This window comes from Pipra filicauda, unplaced genomic scaffold, assembly GCF_003945595.2.
Source record: "Pipra filicauda isolate LSUMZ 115617 unplaced genomic scaffold, ASM394559v2 scaffold205_size1947385_pilon, whole genome shotgun sequence".
NCBI classification, from domain to species: Eukaryota; Metazoa; Chordata; class Aves; order Passeriformes; family Pipridae; genus Pipra; species Pipra filicauda.
Window position 1 is genome coordinate 1,655,608 of NW_024104316.1, and position 20,487 is coordinate 1,676,094.

Sequence of the window (20,487 nt, forward strand, 5' to 3'; positions counted from 1 at the left end):
GAGCTGCAGCCAGAACAGAGGGATGTGTCTGGGCCCCTGTGACTGTGGGACTGCCCCTGCTGCAACAGCCTGCAGCAAAGGACTCAAATCCAAAGGGATCTCTGGTGCACAGTGACCTCAGCTCAGGCAAAGGCCAAGCACAGCAGACAGGCAAAGGCAAGCACAGGGCAGTTCTCCAGGCACAGATGGCAGAGGGTGGAGGGGACACGGTGATGATGGGAAGAGTGCTCCCAGCAGAGGTTCCCAAGCTCTACTGACCCACCCAGTGTGCTGTGGAGAGCTTTATAATGTCATGGAGTAACTTCTCTGCTTCCACAGCACTTCACTCCTCTGCAGAGTCCTGAAGGGAACACATGGCCAGTGTGCCACACTTTGAGAATGACTTACTTTGTCTATTCTTTATTGAGGTCTGTTCTTCCTGGATTGTGGTGTCTGTGACTCTGGCAAAGGCAGTTGCTGTGGAACAGTACCCATGATGAACCAAATATGATGAAACCATACTAGAAAAAAAGAAAATACAAAGAGATGAAGTGACATTGGTGAAACAGGATCATCACACTGGAGAAAAAAAAAGAAATCAACACAACAGAAGTTGCAATTTCAGTGACATTAAGGTTGGAAAGGACCTCCAACATCAATAAGTCCAACCTTTGACCAAACACCATCATGTCAACTAAGCCACAGCACTAAGTGCCACGTCCAGTTGTTTCTTGAACACTTCCAGGGATGGTGACTCCACCACTTCTCTGGACAGCCTGTTCCAATGCCTGACCAGCCTTTCAATGAAGAAATTCTTCCTGATGTCCAATCTAAGCCTCCTGTGGTGCAACTTGAGGCCATTTCCTCTTGTCCCATCACTCACATGTTACCTGGGAGAAGAGACTGACCCCCACCTGGCCACAGCCTCCTGTCAGGGAGTTGTAGAGAGCAAGAAGGTCCCCCTTGAGCCTCCTTTCCTCCAGGTTGGACCCCCCCAGCTCCCTCAGCTGCTCCTAATCAGACTTGAGCTCCAGATCCTTCCACAGGCCCACTGCCCTCCTCTGGACATGCTCCAGCACCTCAGTGTGTCTTCAGGCAGAAGATACTCCTGACTTCTGACAACTCTTGTCAATTGTTCTCATCAAGTTCCACTCAATCCCTTTTGCAATGGGAACTGCATTCAGTATTCATAGATTTATGAAGTGTCATAATGTGCTTTCAGTTTTTGGAAGCCTTTGGTTTAGGCTATTTCTTTCATTTCTAGGTTCAGCTGATTTACATCCTGGCTTTTCTCCTGTGTTAAGAGTTTTCATGGTGTCCTCTCCCCTCCCCTTCCCCCAGTGCATCACCTCAAAACATTATGTTCCTCCAATCCCTACAATCCTTCGTGCATTTTTGGCTGAAAACTTCTCCCATACCTTTTACATTTCAAACAGCAGCAACCCACACAGGGAAAACCACCGAACAACAAAACCGAGGGCAAAACAATTCGAGCAAAAACGCAGCGAGGGGCAACTTTTGCCATCAGAGAGCATAAATCAGCACTTAAAGGCTAAGAAAATGGAAGAAGGTGAACAGCAGGGCAGGGACTTACTTCTGCAGCATGGCTTGCCACTCGCCCAGCCTGTCTCCTATGGGAAACCGCTTAATGGTGCTCTGGATCTTCGCCCGCCACTCCCTCATGTAGTCCTCGATGTCGAACACAAAGGGCTGCTGCCCAAAGTTGGCATCCACGATCTCTCCTGGAGTCTGGAGACCCACTGTGGGGTAGAGATTTGACTGGGAAGGGAGAAAAAAAAACCAAAACAACAACCCTGTGTTAAACGCAGCTTTCTCTTTCTGGTTCCAGTTACGTGGTTTGTCAAGATAAAAGAGCCCCTCTTTTAATTGAAATAAATAAAATGGAATAGGAAGAGGCAACAGCCCTTTAGGTGCTTCTCAGGGAACCCTGTGACTTACTGTGCAGTTATAAAAGTTACTGCATAAAACCAGAACAACAGGTTCAATCCCCCAGCAGCCTGTGATTGAGCTGTGACTGCTTCTGTAGATGGCTTAGTTTTCTGCAATTTCTACCAAAGTTCAAGATCCAGCAGATAATAATAATTAACATAATAACAATTAACATGGTATTTAATATAATAATAATATAATAAGAATAATAATGAGAAGAATCAATGAAAAGTGCATCATCTCAAACAACAGATCTATGTGTTCTCTGCTGTTTCAACTGAACTATTTTATTCCTTGGAAGTTGTTATCAGGATATTTGAAAGATGAATTTCATATTAAGAACAAGCCTATGGATCCAAATGGAAGCTTTGACACACCACTAGGACATGGGAAAAAGAGAAAGGTTCCCACCATGAAAATACCTCTAAAATTCAGCCAATAATTCAGCTTCTAGAGATGACCTAATTGAAAATAGGTGGCCAAAGTCTATCTAGAAGTTCTCTGAATTCACACTATTTTAAGAATAAATTGTGGATAGAAATTGATCCTTGAGCACACTTAGATGTTGGGAAAAGAGAAACAGCATCAGAAAAGGTACAGGGATGGCACGATACAGAAGAGCTATCAGAGGAAAATGCTGTATTTCAAGTCAGTCTCTCTATTCTTTCAAAAGTGACTGACAAGGAAATATCTCTAATGAGGGATCAGATCTTTTTCACAGACCATACTTAAGACTTTTTTATTAACTGTTTAGTATTATAAACCCAAGAACTTCCAAAGCCAGGAATCAGACACCCAAAACACTTGGAAGTTAGAAGGAAAAAAAAAAACAATTTACAAGATATCATGTATTTTTCAGCCACTTCTGGGCATGTTAATTTTTGAGGGGAAGCTGCTTCCCCTCAACTTCTCTAAAATCATCTCAGAGTTACAATTCCATTTCTCACACATGGGATGTGTTCTCTCTGTTTAGCAACTGTTGGGAACTACATGTATCTCCAGCACCCTGCCAGATGCAGGGAGAGTTTGTCACAGAGACCACTGACCTGCCAAGTTCTTCAGGCACACCTTCCCCGTGACATCTGGACCATCTCTTGCCCCTGGTGTTGGTGGCAAGTTGCTCACAACCCCCTTGCTGATCTTGACCTGTTTTTTGACCCCCTTCTCCCTTTCCACTCCTGCAATCCCAACCTGGGCTCTTCCACATTCTGCTTTTTTTTCATTTCCTATTGTTTTGGCAAACCTCCAGGCAGGACAGACCTGATACAGGCTTGTATAAGGAAGAGTTAGGCCTAACCATTGGTTTAAACTGGTAAAAAAGGGGAAACTCCCTCTGTGGGAACTCACTTCTATTTCAAGCAGTTACTCTGGTATTAACTTCAGCTTGTGCTAAGCCAAAATGTGGTTTTTCCCACTGTTGTATTTTTGTACAAATGCAAACAGCCTTTAGAGGAAACCGAAACAAGATGAACCAAATATGTTTCACTGTGTCTGACGCTGGTTTTCAACTTAAAGGATCCACTTTAGCTTCCTAATACTGCAAATATTGCAAAATATTGTCTTCACCAGTTGCCTCTGAAAGGGGAATTTTGGAACAAGCACTTCAAGGAAATGATTTCTAAACTGGTGCTGTTTTGAAGGGTCAATTTAATTCCTTCTGCAATCTCACTGACATGCAAACCCTAAAAGTTATTTAAGCTTAAAATGCATGGAAGTAATGGGGCTTATTGGCCAAGCTTCTCACTGATGTGTGTTACCTGTCAGCTTCCCATGGGCTGTAACACAAGGAAAAGCTCTCACAGCCCCTTCTGGGGGATCAGATCCACAGCCAAAAATATGTGTGGAGCTGCTCAAACCAGAGCACTTCAAGGGTCACTCAGGTAAGTTTTCTGTTCCCACTCCTGTCTGCAGTTAAATTTTTAGACTGCAGCTTTAGAAGGTGAAGAACACAGACTGCATTCCACCTCTTTCCTATGATGGATGCTTTGTGTTTGAGCCTGGATCACAGTGCTGTAATAAATGGAAAAATCCCACTTGCAAATTACATCAACTTCAAATTCCCTGTTACCTCAAGACTTCTACAATCTCTGACAATAGTCATTGTACTTAAAATAAAACAAAAGCTTGTCTTGGGTTTGGCACCCTCTTCTTCAGGAAAGGCACTGGTAACCTCAACTGTTTGGAACAACCAAGAATCCATGGATCAAGGGAGCAAAAAGGGCCAGAAGAGGACATGGAATACATCAGTATCTGCAAGGGTGAAGGAAGAAGGCAGTAATCCAAGGGAAGGATACTGGAAAAGAGAATGATGAAGCTGGGTACAGGCATCCCTAGGATGAAGCTGCCAGCACAGCAGCAGAGCCATTTAGTATATGGAGAGGAACATCCAAAATCCACACGGAGGCAGAAGTCTCCCATCCTTGCTCACATTCACAGCTAAGGGGTGACATGACCCACACAGGCTTCTCTCGTCCTCTTTTTAAAGAGGAATTATCTCATGAAGGATAATTCTCAATAGCAGGAGGCCTACAGGGCATCAGCTGTTCTCCTTCCTGGCCCAGAAAAACAGTGTTATGGATTAGCTGCTGCTGTAAAAGCCAGAAGGGGATTTCCATGGAAAACAGCTCAGCAAACTGGCTGGTAAAAGGCACAGAGACACCAATTAACCACTGGAGACTCCACTGTAAGGCATCTGAGTAGCTGATCCCAAAACCCACCTGGCCAGGTCTTCTCCCAGTTTCACACTAAAACATCTCCTCTGCACAGGACACAGATGAATGAGCCCGAGATCCTGTAAGGATGATCTGGCCAGATCGAGGAACAGCAGGACAGGGAGATGCCCTGGGCTCAGAAGGGTTTTGAATTCAATCTCAGCAGCACTGTGAGACCTCCCTGCTGCAAAAGCCCTTCAGTCTCTCTGCTTCCCCAATGGCTCATTCCCTGTTCCTAACAGAGACTCAACACCGGGGTGAACAGCCCACAGGTGCCCATTAAATGCACTCCTGCAGTAACAGGATGCAAGCTAAGCTAAGCAGGACAGGGAATTTCAGCCTGCAAAATCTGTGCTGGGCAGCTCTGCAGCAACACTTGAGCTATAAATGACAAAGCAGTGGCATGTGTGTTGGACAGCTATTTCTGATTGACAAGAGAAGCAGTCCAGCCAAATGAGAAGACAAAGTGGTGAAAAAATTAGAAGGAGTATGGTATCCCTGTGACTCCTAATGTAATCTACAGCCAGAGGGAAAGCAAAGAGTACCAAAAACTAAGGGTCATATCACAGAAGCTTCTTCTTGCTCTGGATGCAAGGTTGTCACAAGACCTCACTCCAAAAGGTTAATCTTCATGGACAGGTAAAATGTTCTTCTATTTCAATAAACTGTACTTGGACCAAGTGAATAAACTGCTGTGAAACAAGCCACATAAAGAGCTTCTGGTTTAGAACACACTGCAACATTATCAAGTTCAAAGAGTTTAGAAACAACAAAAAAAAAATAGAGCTGTATTGACTGCTGAAGGGAAAAGGGCAAATCAAATAACTGGAATATCCTTCAGTGCAGGCAGTGGCTGGGATATGGGCGAGATCTGTAAAGCCCTAAATCCCGCTGGGAAGGTGAACAGGGATTGCTGGCCACTATTTCTCACAATACGAAAATCAGAGGAACAAAATAAATTTTTTTGCAGGAAGTACAGAACAAAGCAAAGCAAGCCTCCTCTCACACAACAGGGAGGTCAGCCAAGAAAACTGATCATTTGGGAGGCCTAAAGAAGTTAGGGAAATTAAGGAATTCCTCAGAGGAAATTCATTTGGGGTTATTAACTACAAAGGGCTGCAACCTTAAGGACAAGAAGCTCTACGTGTGAGAGAGATGGATGCAGTGGATCTATTGGTGAATGCCTGACCTGGTTTTATCTGCTACTCCTAAACAAATCCTCCTTGTCCAGGAACACTTGGGTCTGAAAAAGAGGGGCCCTTTTCTTGTTCATGACCTACTGTGAAAGTTGTGCTTTTGTAAGGCCTGACTGGACATCACTGCCTGGAGTAACTCAGGGGGTGCCACTGCACTCAGGAGTAGCTCAGCAGCAGGGCTGGTGACCCCCAGGAGTAACTGTCAGCCCCACATGGATGCCAAATACATTCCTCCAGCAATTCCACGAGCCAGTTCTTCATCATGGGCTTGTGAAAAACCTGTGCAATGAGAGCACACATCACAGGAGGCTGAGCCTGGTCCCGTTCTCAGAACTCCACCGTGGCTGCAAAACTTGGGCGAGAGAGGAAGAAGCTGAGAAAAATAACATGAGGTATTTTGGGGCTCTCAGATGATGGGATATGAGAGGTTACTCTATAACTTTGCACAAATACCCCTCACAGTCAAAGCTGCATTTGGAAGACAGTGACCTGCAAAGAAGTCTGAATCCTTCCTTTAATTCCAGGGGAAGAAGCAACATATTCTTAGAGGTGGTGAGGGATGAGAGGAGGCATGTGAGTAGCCCACAAACCCAGTCACAGGATCAGGAAGTTTCAGAAAAAGGAGCATCTACATCATTCAGTAATGTGTGTTACCGTGTTGTATTTTTTTTTTAACAGGGTATCAAACAGAAAAAAAATCACACCCCCACACTCTTCCCCCTCCCTTCTATTTGCATCCTTAGTTAAAATACTGAAAATAGGTGTACTTACAGGGAGGTCTGTAAAGGCTATACCTGTGGGGGGAAAAATATTAGAATTAAAAAGACAAAGGATTTTTTTCCCTGCTTGCCTATATCCTCAACATGATACAAAACGTTACTGTATTTCAGCAAATCCCAGCTTTGACCTTGCATTTCACCACCTGACATATTTAGAAGTAACTTCCCTCCCCAGTCCCCTCCTCTGCAAAGTTTTGCATCTGAAGAAAGGTTCAGGATTTCCGACATCTCTCCCAAAAATCTGATTTTCTAAATGCAGCTCCTCTTTCCTTTGCTTCTCCCTTTGTTATTCTGAAGGAGTTAGTTTGCAAGACTCGCTGTGGATTTAGAAACAGAATTTTTGTATAACAGTGCTTTGGTTTAGGCTATAACTAGTTCTTCTCACCAGCCAGAGAGATTCAACACTTTGCATCACAGCTGGGGAACAGCCCTGCAACAGCAGCTGGAGCCAGGAGCACCTGAGAAACACTGTGCAAGGAACAGCTGCACCCTCAACTCTGCTGCTACACTTCCAGGTATAAGAAATGGGAAAAAACGTGTATGGTTTCTCTTTTTATTAACACTTGGCATGCCAGAAAAGAGGCAGCTACGCTGAGGCTGCTATTGCTTAGGATGGCTAACAGAGTTTTGGCTAGAGACAACACAACACTCAGCCACAGTCAGGCTACCCCAGGCACAGCTCTGCAAACCCATCAGCCTGAAATGGTAATTTAAACCAGTTTTAGGAGTCAACACAGGAGACAAATAATTACTATTCAAAACAGCACAGATCCAAAATCAAACTCTCGGAAAGAAATCCTAAATATTTTACTAAATAAACATCCAATAAAGTTAAATTAACATCCTGGCAGACAGCCAATATGGTTTAAGGAACATCCTGGCAGTTTGGACCTTGTCTGTTGAGTGCCCTCTCTGTACCCAACCAAAATTTGTGCATACAGGTGATGTTGAACAGCTGGCTGAGGACAGTGTTCAGTAAGCACTTCCCTCACCTCCTCACGTTGCCCAAATATTGTTCCTCACTCAGACCTTTTTTTTTTTCCCCACTTTGCAGTTGTTTTGCTCAGCTGGATGAAAGCTTGTTTCTACCCTTATGCCAGAATGAGGTCAATCTCCTTGAGCCTGTTGTCCTGGAGTCCTCCTCTGCCCCCAGCATCACTGGGAGCCAAAGGTGGCCCAGCTCGTGTCGCTGTACGGCTGGAACTGCTTCCAGCACATGGACAAGGATACGGGTTTTGAGTGGACTACAAGGTGGGTGGAAAATTGGCTGGACTGTCAGGATCGAAGGGCTGTGATCAGCAGCTCAAAGTCCAGGAGTTGTCCCTCAGGGATCGATGGCAGGGCCAATACAGTTTAATGTCTTTACCAATGACCCCGATGATGGGATGGAGTGTGGTCACAGCTGTCACCAAACAGCAGAGTGGACAACAGCCTGCAGGGCACAGTGCTACAGCTGGAGAAATGATCCAGCAAAAACCCCCCAGAGCTCAACAAAAGCAACTGAAGAGCCCTGCCACCAGGTTGTAATATTCCCAGAAAACAGGACAGGCTGGGTCTGACTGGAGATAAAGCAGAAGAGGATTCAGGGTCTTGCTGGGCAACAAGGAGAGCAGAGTGGTGGGTCTGTGCAGTGAGGGAGATCAACCACGTCCTGAGCTGTATTAGTGAGAGTAGAGCTGGGCTGTATTAGCAAAAGCATAGGTTAAAGGAAGGGATTTCTCCCTTCTCTTCCAACCCTTGTGAGTCTAATTTGTGGTATGATGTCCACTTTTGGGCTCTCCAACACAAGACACACTGAGACTGAAGTGAGTCCAGCAGAGGCCAGCAAGACAAAGCGAGGCTAAGGGAAAAGCCACTGTTCAGTCTTAAAAACATTAGGGCAGACACTTGTTGCTGCCCACAACTACCTTATGGAAGGGTATAGAAAAGACTTTTCTCAGAGATGCTTGGTGGCAGGAGACAGGAGGCAACAAAGACTAGCTGCAACATGGGGAAGTCTGATCAGAAAAATTCAGTATGAATGTGGTCAAACACTGAATTAGGGGACCAGAAAAAAAATCCTGGGTGATCTCCATTCTTGAAGACAGTAAAAGCCAGATGAGTTTCTGAGTAACACGATCTAGCTGGGCCTGCTTTCAGCAGGGTGTTGGACGCATGACCCCCAGGGATCCCTCCCAGCGAAAATTACTCTGTGATTCTATAAATAAACTTATTGCATTGCCCTTATGACAAGACAAACGTATGTTTTGCACCTTTTGTTACACAACTAAGACTAATAAAATGCTTTATGCCACAGCACTCGATCTGTTGCACAAACACGTCTGCTTAGAGTTCATCCTCCATCTGCACTGCTCCACACCTGCACCCAGCAAACTCAACAGCACAGAGTGAAACAATCACAGCTCCAACTAGGCAGCTGAATGTGAAACTGCATCCTCTCTCTGCAGCATCTCCAAACCCTGCATCCAATTTAAAACATCAACATTCATAAATTTAAGGACATAAGAACTGGACAACTCAAGAGGTCAGGAGGCAAGAGCAAAGGTGTGAAGAGCCTCTCCTCTAAGTCCACAATGTTAACATGATCATCAAGGCAGTGATATAAAGGCATTAAATGAAGGGGGCACAAGGAGATCAACACCTTCACCTGCCATCTAATCAAAGGACCTCCAGTTTTCCATGACTAAGACACACTTATGCATGTCCCCATGCACACAATGTGGACCTCCTGGCCCGTCTCTACTCTCCACCCAGTAACAAACACCCTGTCTGCCTCACAGTTGGCCACTGTCCTCACAAGACATTTCAGAATTCAATTTGCACAAGACAACATGCATTTGGGTGTGGAGACATGGCACTCCCCTGCCTGCATGTCAGGATACTCCTCCAGCATCTCTTTAGGCAACCTCAATGCAGAGAATCCTTAAAGCAGTGCTGATGGATTGCAATAAGCTGATGGATTGCTATGAGCAACCTGATCCAGTGGAAGGTGTTCCTGCCCATAGCAGAGTAGTTGGAATGAGATGACCTTTAAGGACCCTTCCAACCCAAACCATTCCAGGACTCTGTGATTTTAAATTTGATTAATCTGAAGTGTTGTTTTAAACAACCCAATGCTCTTGCTCTCTGCAAACTTCACTTGAAGTTTTGGGGACAAACCTACTAAACCTGGGACTGACACCTGTGGATCTCTATGACAACAGATTTCTTCATTATCCCTAATGTTTCCCTCAGTCTCTAAACTGGCTGCAGAATGAATATTTTATTTTACAGGTTAATTCAGTCCTTCCAAGAGCCTGCACTAGAACTCAAGCTACAGGAAGTTTTCTATGCCAAGACTTCAGAGGGTTGCGTGCTCTTTTTATAGCCCTGCTGCTCCATTTACCTTGGTCTGCTGTCAAAGTCTGAGATCTGAGACACTCCTACATTAGTCCCTGAGCAAACTCATCCACTTAAACCCAGAGACCTGTAGCAGTCACATCCTCTCCTTATGTCCCGGGCCAAGACTTTCTGCTTAATGGCTGGAGCCCCAACATTTCTCCCTCCTTCTCTCCTAATTCACCCTCACCACACTTCTAGCCACATCTCACTGTACTTTTTACTGCCAGGACTCTGCTCAGAACCTGTCAAAAGCGTTTCATCAGCAGCCAGAAGACATTCAAGACATTTTCCAGAACAGAGAATTAAGACTACATACGATGTCAAACAGTTTTCATGTGACGTCTCCAAACAAAGTTCAAGACTTAGCTCCAACCAGAACATCCAGAATTTGTGATGGCCAAGAAAACAGTTCTTATACAGTGCTCCTGATGGATCTGATTAAATGAAAAAGTATGGAGACAATGGAAGATAAAAGTTAAGCAACAGAAGAAATTGCAAGGAAAACAAAAGGGGGGTGTCTAATTAACAGATGAAAAGGAGAGGACTGAAATGGTGAAGAGAGAAGTGGAAAGACAAAGCTACAGTAATTCCATTAAAAGCAAGACAAATTCAAACTCTGAAACCCTACTCTCAAGCTAACTGGCCTCACAAAGGGGCTCATTAGTCTCACGAATATTTTTAGTATCTGCAGCAGGATTACACAATGACCTCATCTCCTAAGAGGAGATGTAGACAGCTACAGGGGCTTTATGTCAGGGAACATCAGGAAAAAACACATTCAACCCCTTCCTGGTAAACCCTGGGTTTACACAACACCGAAATGAGATTCTCGAGTTAGCACAAAATACCATGAAAAGTTCAAGATCTTCAAGGAGATGCTTCCATCAGTGAAGAAAGCATTCTGACTTCCAGATAAATTGCCTCTGCCTCCATTTGGCCTCGGTTCCTCTGCTGACACCTGCCTCACCTCCTCCCTCACAGTGTCCTCCTGAGCCCACGAGGAGCTGTGTAACAGCCAGGTGACTGCCATCTGTGGCCAAGGGCTCCTCTCCTCAGCAATCCACAGGAAGCACTTCTCTTGGACACTGTGTTTCTTTTCCAGTGACACAAACAGACACTACTGGCCCTTAACAATAGTCTTCCTGGATGAGGTTTTCATTCTGCTTTTGTAAAAAAGGCAGTAAAATGGTTCTGCAGCTCTTGTGGGGTCACCCAGCAAGGACTGAGGTCTGCTGCTCTGTGGCACTTCCATCCCTGTCTCCTCTAACCACACCATCTCTCCTCTCTCAGTACAACCATCATGTTACCACAGCTCAAAGAGAAGCTGGTACACACAGGAGCCAGCTGTGAATGCTCAGCTGAGTCTTATACCCTGCATTTTCTCAGACAGGTCGTGTCTTGCACTGTATGTCTGAAGAGCCCAAGAGGACACCCAGGGCACAGCAGTGCTGATATCTGATGCTGTTCTCCAAGCACAGTTCCCTTCCTTTCCTCTTCCCATTGGCATTGTTCACCGCTGGGACAGGCTGTTCCCCAAGGAGTCATTCAATGCCAGATTAGAAAAACACAAGCTTTCCATCCAAAAAAGCCCCATCTTTGAAGGGAAAGGAGCACTAAAATTTAAGAAGGGAAGACTAGATCACTGCTGCAAAGCACTCCCAGTGTCCCAAACAAACCAGATCTCTGAGCGGGACACAAGGTAAAGAATCACAGGGTGGCAATGATGAAAGGCAACACAGAATTACTGAACTGGGCTCTTTGTTCAGCTACATCTGCTCAGACACTCAGGTACATGGTCCTGGGAACAGAACGGAGAAGGAGCAAGCGACAACTTTCCAACTGACACAGCTTATACCGTGCAGATTCCTGATCATTAAAAAATAAATTAAATTTCAAATTAACAAATTCATATTCATTAAATAGAAGACCTGGCCTGCTCCTGACTCTTGCACTTCTGTTGTGGTGAAAAGTAACAGCACTGTCAGGCTGAAAAACAGTGAAGCTGGAAAACCACCCAGTCCAACAACACAAAACATCCACAGGGGCACAGCACAAACCACTACAGGGCTTCTGTGTAAATATATGCTAAAAATCAAGGACAGCAACTAAATGGAGAGATTTTGTGAAATATGTTTAACTATTTCATCACCTCAGTCGCTGTTGTATGAACTTGTGTCATTCCTAAGCAACAGCTCATGCTCTACACCATCAGCTGTTGCTCTCAAGCCTCTACTTGTCTTACCAGTACTGGACTGACATGGGCAGCCTGAACAGCCCCAGCTCGCTCAGCCTTTCCTCCCAGGACAGATGCTCTAATCCCTTCATCATCTAGGCAGCCCTTTGCTGGACTCTGTCCAGTATGTCCATCACTCTCTAATCCCAGGGAGCTCAGTCCTTTTCCCAAGAGTTCACCAGAAATTATGCCCTCTCCAGGCACACACTGCACTCCAATCTCACTCCCTCCTTCAGCCCAGCCAGTAACTCAAAACAACTTTGTTCTGTTATGTGTTTTGAGCAGGGTATTCTTCTACCAGCTTCTTCATCTTGAATTGACGCAGCAAGGAGAAGCAAAGGAAAGGAGTGCTTGTCCCTCCCTGCCAAACCAAATGAATCCCAGCACAACAGGCGAGATGAACTTATAAAAACTTTCTGCATGACAAGAATTTATCTGGGGTGGAGAACATGTCATCCAAGAGAAAGGCAGTTTAGGGGAAAATGGCCAAAAGTTTCTATTTTAAAGAAATCAGGTATGACAGATGTCTGGAAAACATCTGTGAGATATTCATTTGGGCATAATTTTGAAGTCCTTAACTTTAGGACAATAAGTGAAACAACTGTGGAATGAACCAAACTAATGGCCAGTGCTTAAATAAGACTTCTTATGCTGAATTAATATTTAGCTTTGGGAATGCTCAGACTAACGTGTTAAGGCCTTCAGATGGACAAGTCCCTTTAAAAATGAAGACACCAGGACAGTGGCTTTGCAGGTAACTGAACAACATGCTAATTTAACTTCCCACTTCTTTATTTTCCTGTTGCCCAGCCAGGCAATCCTAACCTACCTGAACAAACTGAGCAGCATAGAAACCTTTTTACCTGCTGGAAGTATTTCTGTCTTGGAGCCAACTCACAACTCCTGACTGCTGCTGAGTGCTCTTTTCCATTTCTTAAACCTCACTCACAGGCACGGGCCAAGAGTTACAACACAGGGAAGTACTAAACAGCAGTGAGGGCAGGGCTGGAGCATCCCTCTCCTGAAAACACCTTCCCTGACTTACCTAAACTGTGGCCATTTTTCGTGTAGAAGCAGGTATTGTTGATGAGGTTGACACAGCAGCCGATCACGTCTCCAGTGGTGAACGTGGGGCCGTAGGGCTGCCCCGTCCCCGAGGAACAGAAGGAGTGCCCATCGTCACCGTGGTACCCATAAGAATGTTTATCCCATCCTGCAAAAGACGAGACAAAACAACAGGACAGCAGTGAAGCCAGTTCAGCACAAGGACATGCAACTACGGCTCTCAGGATGTAACTTTCTGTTGGAGATTCAAAATTTGATTCCCGTTCCTGATTCATTCCAATAATAATCTTCACATACCAGCAACTGAAAAGGAATTAATGGTCTTTAGTCATAGCACCTTATTTGGGTTTCAAACCCATTTATGCCTTACGAGAAATAAAAAAAATAATAAAGTGTCAACAGTCATTCTGACAGATTCTTTTTTGTTTTAAAAATCATTAAACCCCTGTTTCTCTTTTATCTTGCCTGAAGTGAAACAAACTCCCTTTTGTAAAACATTTGTGGTTCCCAAAAGCACAATCTCCCAGCAAAAGCGTATCAAATAATTCTCAACCTGTTGCAGCTTTGTCTGTAAGTGCTGTCACAGGCACAACAAATGGGTGGAGGCAATTTTTGCACTCTCAAATCCACACTTCCCTTCTAACAGTTGATAAGGGTTGCTGTGTTCCCTTTGGGCAACAATATTTCCCACCCTGCAGACAGCTTAAAACACCAAATGCTTTCCCATGCTGGAGCAGCCACATGCTCAGGGTTTCTAAGAAAAGCACAAAACACTCAGTGCATGCCTAAGGCCCCCCGTTCATTGCACCACTCCAAATGAACACCAGTGGGAAACGCAGGGAATGGAGCAAGACTGAAACATGCCACGGTCCAAGATTTTGGACATCAGAGCAAAGTTTCGGAGTGAAAGGCGTGAAGGACTCCTAGCAACTCCTAGTCCAGAAATAGTGAATAATTTCCTCTCATAAATCCCACACATCCAAAGGAACAGACTGAGATGTCACAAGAGTCAGCTCTGTCTTCCCTCAGACCAGCTCCAAACAAGCTGTTGACAGTAGCACCAGTCCTGTTTCATATTTTCATGAGAGGCAGGGACAACAGCACAGCCAGCACCCTCAGCAAGCACAAAACCCATGCCAAATCAACTTGCCAAAACAAAGGAGGGAGAGATAGGGGCTCTGGGAGTCTGTTGTCAAACTTGCACTGCTAAGATTCCAGCCAGCAAAAATATCATTGAAATACTGAGTTTTTAACACTCTGGCTCCTTTCCACTATCCCTCTTATTTTCTCCACTGCCATCACTGAATAGATCATTTTAGTCTCCCCAAAACCAGACCTGTTACATGAGTGTCAATTCAGAACTTCTCTAATGAAGCTGTTGGTAACTTCAGACGATAAATCAATTTATCCGCTAAGCTACTTATAATAAAATCCAAACACAGACTTCTAGCTCTTCTGCATACAAAACATTCCTGGCATTACAAAGCATTTAACAAGAACTTGTCATCAGTTACATCCAAGCAGTGAAGTGCTTAAACATAATGTTCTGGGTAAGGCACCCGTGAGAAACATGACAGTGTGTCCAACTGCGAGGACAATCACAAAATACTTGTGCCAATGCAGACACTACTGGGTCTGTAGTGAAGGGGGAAGAAAAAAGGATTAATTACCTACAGGTCACAACTGCTCCTACTAAAAAAACCCTCCTTGTGCTCTTGTAAGATTTGTGCCTCACGGTATCGGTTCTTCCTGCAGCACCAAAGGTGGTGATGAACTCCAGTGAGAAGTGACTGAATAAAGGCCTTGAGGACAGTGACAAATGTGATATGTACTGCAACAGTGCCTGGAAAAACCTTGGTTTGAGTCTTAGTTAAGGAAATCCGCTCATCCAGCACTTTGCTAAGGATATACAGAGTTCACTGTTTTCAACTCAAATGTTGTGTAGCACTGAACGTGGACATAACCCTAAGGGCTTTAAATCCTGACTGTCAGCCTTATCAAATCACCATGGTCATCTTAAAAAAGCAAGCCAGAGATGTTTGAGAGAACTTACTGTACTCACTGTAAACATAAGCTGAGTGGCAATTATTATATGCCTATCATTAAGTTATTTATTAATCAAATCATGTATCTCTATTTCTAAAATTCAGCCCAGAATAAACATGAAGGCAGTGGCATACAGGTCATTCAGCCAATCTTCTGAAATTTCCTAATAATCTGACTTAAAAATAACACTCAGCACTTCTAGTACTTCTAGGTCAAAGTTATCTGGGCCTGTTGATTTAAATAGCTTATTCCTGTCAGAACTGTTTGGCATTATCTTGGATTAGCAGCAAAATGGGGAGTAACTCATCACAGCTATTTTGAAAACAGCCTCCAACTTCACTCCAAACACAAAACACTTGCTGAAAACTTGGGCCTTTGCTGCATCAATAACAATTTGCTATCGCCACCTAGTAATGGGTCCGGGATATTGCAACCTCTTCTGTGACTCCCACGACACTATTCATGCCTCCAGTGACTCAACAACTCCTTCCTGTACAAAGTCCAGCAGTGCTTTAATAAGGACTGAATCAGACTTCCTGAATGCCTTCCCCACACCTGCATCTGCAAATTCTCCGGGCGTTTTAACCTCTGTGCAATTTGTACTCAAGTACTTCCAGAAGCCACCGTTGTGACCTGGATGATATCCATGTGCTCTTAAAAAAAGCTGCCCATGTGGGATATGGGGTCAACCTGGACAAGGATGCTCTTGAAGAGGTGAGACAGTAGAGGCACAGGATGAGCACGTATCATGCTCTGACTGAACAGTTACTCCTCTCCAACCACCACAGCACAGACTGAGCCAGATGAAGGTTCTGTTCACTCAATACTCCTGACAGGATTTTGTTTCCTTTAAATTGTTCAATCCTCCATTAAGCACATATAAACACTCATACCATCCACTGTATCCTGCAACAAGGAGTTTGACAGTGTGCCATACATCATCATACAGACTTCACAAAACCCCCCAGAATAGTCCCTTTTCCAGGTGTATGAATCCTGGCTTATTTAGCTATTCCCTGCTTTTCTGACCATCATCATCTAAATCTTTTCTGGATTTAGTGTCACTTGTGAGAATAGAGATGAAGGTGCCCCACGGAGAAGGGAAGCAGGCTGTAGTTGTTCTCTGCACTGTTCCCTAGCCCTCTGCAAGTTAATCCTAGCATTTTCCCCTTTATTGTCTTTTTTATCACTGAACTGATGTGACAACGCTCCCCTCCGCACAGATTCCCCTGTGCCATCTCTCCACCGGTGCCTCAGCTCCCTCCCACAGCTCCTCCCCAGCATCTCTCACCACCCTCAGTGGCTCACAATCCTCAACAGCTAGAGCAGCCCATCCTGGGATAGCAGGGTACAAAACCCTGGGAGAACCCATGCATGAACAGTTCCTGACCGGTAACTCGTCCCAACAAGGCTGCAGGGTTTAAATAACATCCCGTTTCAGTCTCTTGGTGGTAGCTGATGTCTAGAGCAAAGGGCACTTCACACCTACATGCAGCTGGCCAAGTCTAAAAATTCTCAAATGCAAGTGCAGATTCCTCACAAAACTTCAGAAATCTGGACAAAACTGGAGAATGTGTGTTTTGTTATAAAGCACAGGTCGGGGACTCCAGACAGACCACAGTCTATAGACTGAAATCAAGTGAGTCAGAGGGGCTGGAGGATCCAGTTAACACAGTTCTCTCCTTCCTTCCTTTCCCTCCCCCATCCTCTCTTCAAAAGCACAAAATCATTTTAAAGAGGGGAGACAGGCAGAGAACAGAAAGGATGTGGCCACCTGGCCCATGGCAGTGGTCAATGCAGAACCTAGCATCCTGACTCCTAAGACTGTTCTCACTACAGCTCATTTTGAAGACAAGAATACTTTGAACACGCCAATCAAAACCACTCTACAGGTAGGACCTCAGCAGCTAGTGAGCAAAAAGAGGTTAAAATTACACCCCTTTGAAATGAACCCTTCAACCCCCAAACCCAAAACACATTTACATATTTACTAACAAGATGCAGAGTAGCTCAGACTGTGCAGGCAGCAAATGGAAAGAAATAAAAACAGAAACCATGGGTAGGGCTTGGGAGGACATTTTTGTATGTTCAGCACCCAACTAAGTTCTGTTTGGCCTGCTAACAAGAAAAAGCTGATATGTTGATCTTCTTGGCAGACTACCTTGATCCTGAAACACAGTGAAAAAAATGAACAGCAAGTTCCATTGCTGCTGCTTGATAAACAGGTCAGAATTATGCAATGTCAGACCACGTGGCAGAAAAGACTTGAGTTACTTCAGGACACAGTTACAGGATCAACTGATAAATGATCACTCTTAGGCAAGCACTGGAGTTAGATGCACCCCTGACTGTCCTACATCCCTTCCTGCTCAATCCCAACTTGCCCATTCAATGTCAGCCTTGCTTTACACTTGACTTTTTGGGCAGATCTTGATTTCTCTACCTGAGATCAGGCACTGCCTCATAAAGCAGTGAGTGGGAAGTGGTTCTATTGGGCTGGGACACCATTTACCTCTCAGCACCGCGGAAATAATGTGGTGATTTAGGTTTCTGCTCCAAGAGTGCCAGCAGCATACACAGAACTGCTGGTAGGCACTGGACAAAACTGGCATCATGGGTACATCACACATCTGAGAAAACCAGGACCTGGATGTGCTGCTCAACCTTGGAAGCGTGTAGCATCACACAGAGGATGGATGGATGGCAGGCAAGGCAGGATGGAAGTTACCAAGAGCAGTATTTTCACTGTGCCTTTCCTGGCCTGATGCTTTGTTCGCAGTCTGGAGAAGGAAGCCAAGTGATGACATTCCCCTGTGCAACAAGGTTCAAGTGTGTCAGACTTGCCCTTGGGCACAGGAGAACAGGGAAGGCAGAACACACAGGGAGCTGTACTGAGCTCCCCTCTGATGGCATGTAAGGCCCAGAGACCACGGAAAATATACTTTTCCAGTAAGTTATAGCCTGACATGTCAGACTCTTCCAGCTCTGTACTTGTTGGGCTAAAGATGATGGCAGACAGATGAACTTCATCACTGACACATGGACCATTCCCTGCCCATGCACATCCCAGAGGAGAAACATGTTCTACTGCAGCTCAGCCAGGGCCTGCAATCAGGGAAACCTGGGACATCTGGGGCAGTAAGGAATGGTGAAGGATGCATTTGGAAAATTCATATGGATTCCACATGAAAAGCAGATGGATGTTCCTCAGAAAGAATCTGAAAATTTATTAATATGGTTTGTGTCTGTTGTATCCCGAGTAATATGAGAGGCTGGAGGCTTGTTCTTCAGGACTGACCCCAGTGACTGTTCTAGGCTTTCCAAATTTTACTTGTACCTGCTTCCTCTCTTTCGTACTTTGAAACACTTTTCATTTTTCTCCCCTCTCTATTCCTGTCCAGTATTTTGCCTGTGCCATTCCTCTTCCCACTCCTCTGGCCAGCGATCCTAGCTTCCCACAGCTGCCCATGCCAGGGCAAGTGATGTGCAAACACTAGCTGCAAAAGGACAAGAACTTGTGTCAACACACTGAAATAAACCAAACAAAATAATTTTAATAAGATTTATTGAATCCAAAGTCCAGCAGAAACAGATGTAGAAACTTTGCTTGTCCAGTGCTTGGGGAATGGGACGTGGAGGGTGGAGGCAGCAGCAGAGTCACTGCTGGACCACGTTCCAGTTGGAGGCAGGGCCTTTTCCATGCACTGTGCTCTGCAGGCTGCTGTTGCTCAGCCAGCTATGGGTCTTTGGCAGCAGCAGAGCATGATGTCAGCGGAGGGGAAGGTATGTTAAACAGAGGCTGAACAGATGGAACATGGTGCAGAGAGAAATAGGATGTTGCTTCTACAGTGTCCTGGGCTGAGCAGTCCCAGGCAGGGACAGGACAAAAATAACTATGGGGCAGAAGCCATTGCCACAGCAGAAGTAGAACCACCCTCTGTTGACTACTCCACCAGCTTCCAGTGGATTTGGCTCTACAAGTGGATGTGCCTCTGGTGAACATTAGCCCAGCACAGTCAATGCAGGCCTTTGCCCCAGTGAAGGGAAGGCTGAGCAAGACCTGGTGCTCCCACAGCCTCAGAAGCCAAATGCCTGGTGATGAAAAGTCTGCTGCCTCAAGAAGCATCTGGGGTGCTGCAGCATCTCAGCTGTCCTTCAGTTTTAATGGCAAACCATATGAAGCTGCAGACGCATCAGATGTTTGGGTTAGAGCAAGGAGGTTGCCTGGTTTTTCTTTATACAACTATGCTTCAGAATCAAATCAACTATTAGTGTTGCAATACATCTTTCTGTTTCCATAATGAGACTACAAAAACAGCTGCTCAGTGGCCACAGCAACCTATGTTATAGATTTGGTGTGGTAGGAATAGGGGAGGGATGGTCCTGGCATGGAACAACTGTCTAGGTACAGTCACAACACCAGCTGCAGGACAGGAATAGGACCAGGGAACAGCGTGCTTAACACATTACAGCATCTTCCTGGCAGAACTTCAAGGGCTTGGACATCTGCCCAGAACATGTCAAGGGTAAAAAAAAAAAAAAAAGAGAGCCCCTAAAACCCACTTACCCAGGGACACCAGGATGAGGAAGCCCTAGCTAGTAACATCCCGAACTTCTCTTTCCTGTAACAGCTTCTATTTCTTCTATAAGGCGGCAAAATAACTCTGAATTTGGTAGAAGGCCAAACCCTGCACTACAGAATCAGTGCATGTACAGAGAATAAAACCACTTCATCCCATGGAGCACAAACTTCCTAAAGTAAGGGTTGGATGGGTTCAGGTCCCATATCTTTGCAGTATTACACTGAATCCTCTACAAGGCCCTGGTGCAGTGCCCCACACCACTGCACACATGCCAGGGAGGGAATGCTGTTCATGGCCTCCCTCTCACCCCAGCTCCCAGCAGATCAAGCAGATTCAGTTTGGCCCCTGCACAGCCACAGCAGATGATCCTAATCAGAGAGTGCAGGACCCTTGGCAGGCCTGGTTGTAGCTCTGGCTCAGAAGCTATTCCATGTTTTTCAATAGAGTACTTGCAACTGTAAAAGAGACAAAGCTCAGACCAAATCCTCACAGCAAGACTTGTGTGTGGCAAGAATCCAAAGGAGAGGAAAAAAAAAAAGATATAGAAAAAAATGAATCACTCTC

General features: G+C 45.1%; 1 protein-coding gene across 2 annotated transcripts in view; it reads right to left on the reverse strand.

Moving 5' to 3' along the window:
* RANBP10 (RAN binding protein 10) overlaps nucleotides 1–20,487 on the reverse strand; it is a 65,195-nt gene that overhangs the window by 15,083 nt on the left and 29,625 nt on the right. For both annotated transcript variants that reach the window (XM_027716196.2, XM_027716197.2), the window contains exons 4-7: nucleotides 13,275–13,442; nucleotides 6,608–6,630; nucleotides 1,574–1,758; nucleotides 388–500 (exon numbers count right to left, since the gene is read on the reverse strand). In XM_027716196.2, coding sequence (XP_027571997.1) covers nucleotides 388–500; nucleotides 1,574–1,758; nucleotides 6,608–6,630; nucleotides 13,275–13,442 — 489 coding nt within the window. The remainder of the gene's footprint in view (nucleotides 1–387; nucleotides 501–1,573; nucleotides 1,759–6,607; nucleotides 6,631–13,274; nucleotides 13,443–20,487) is intronic.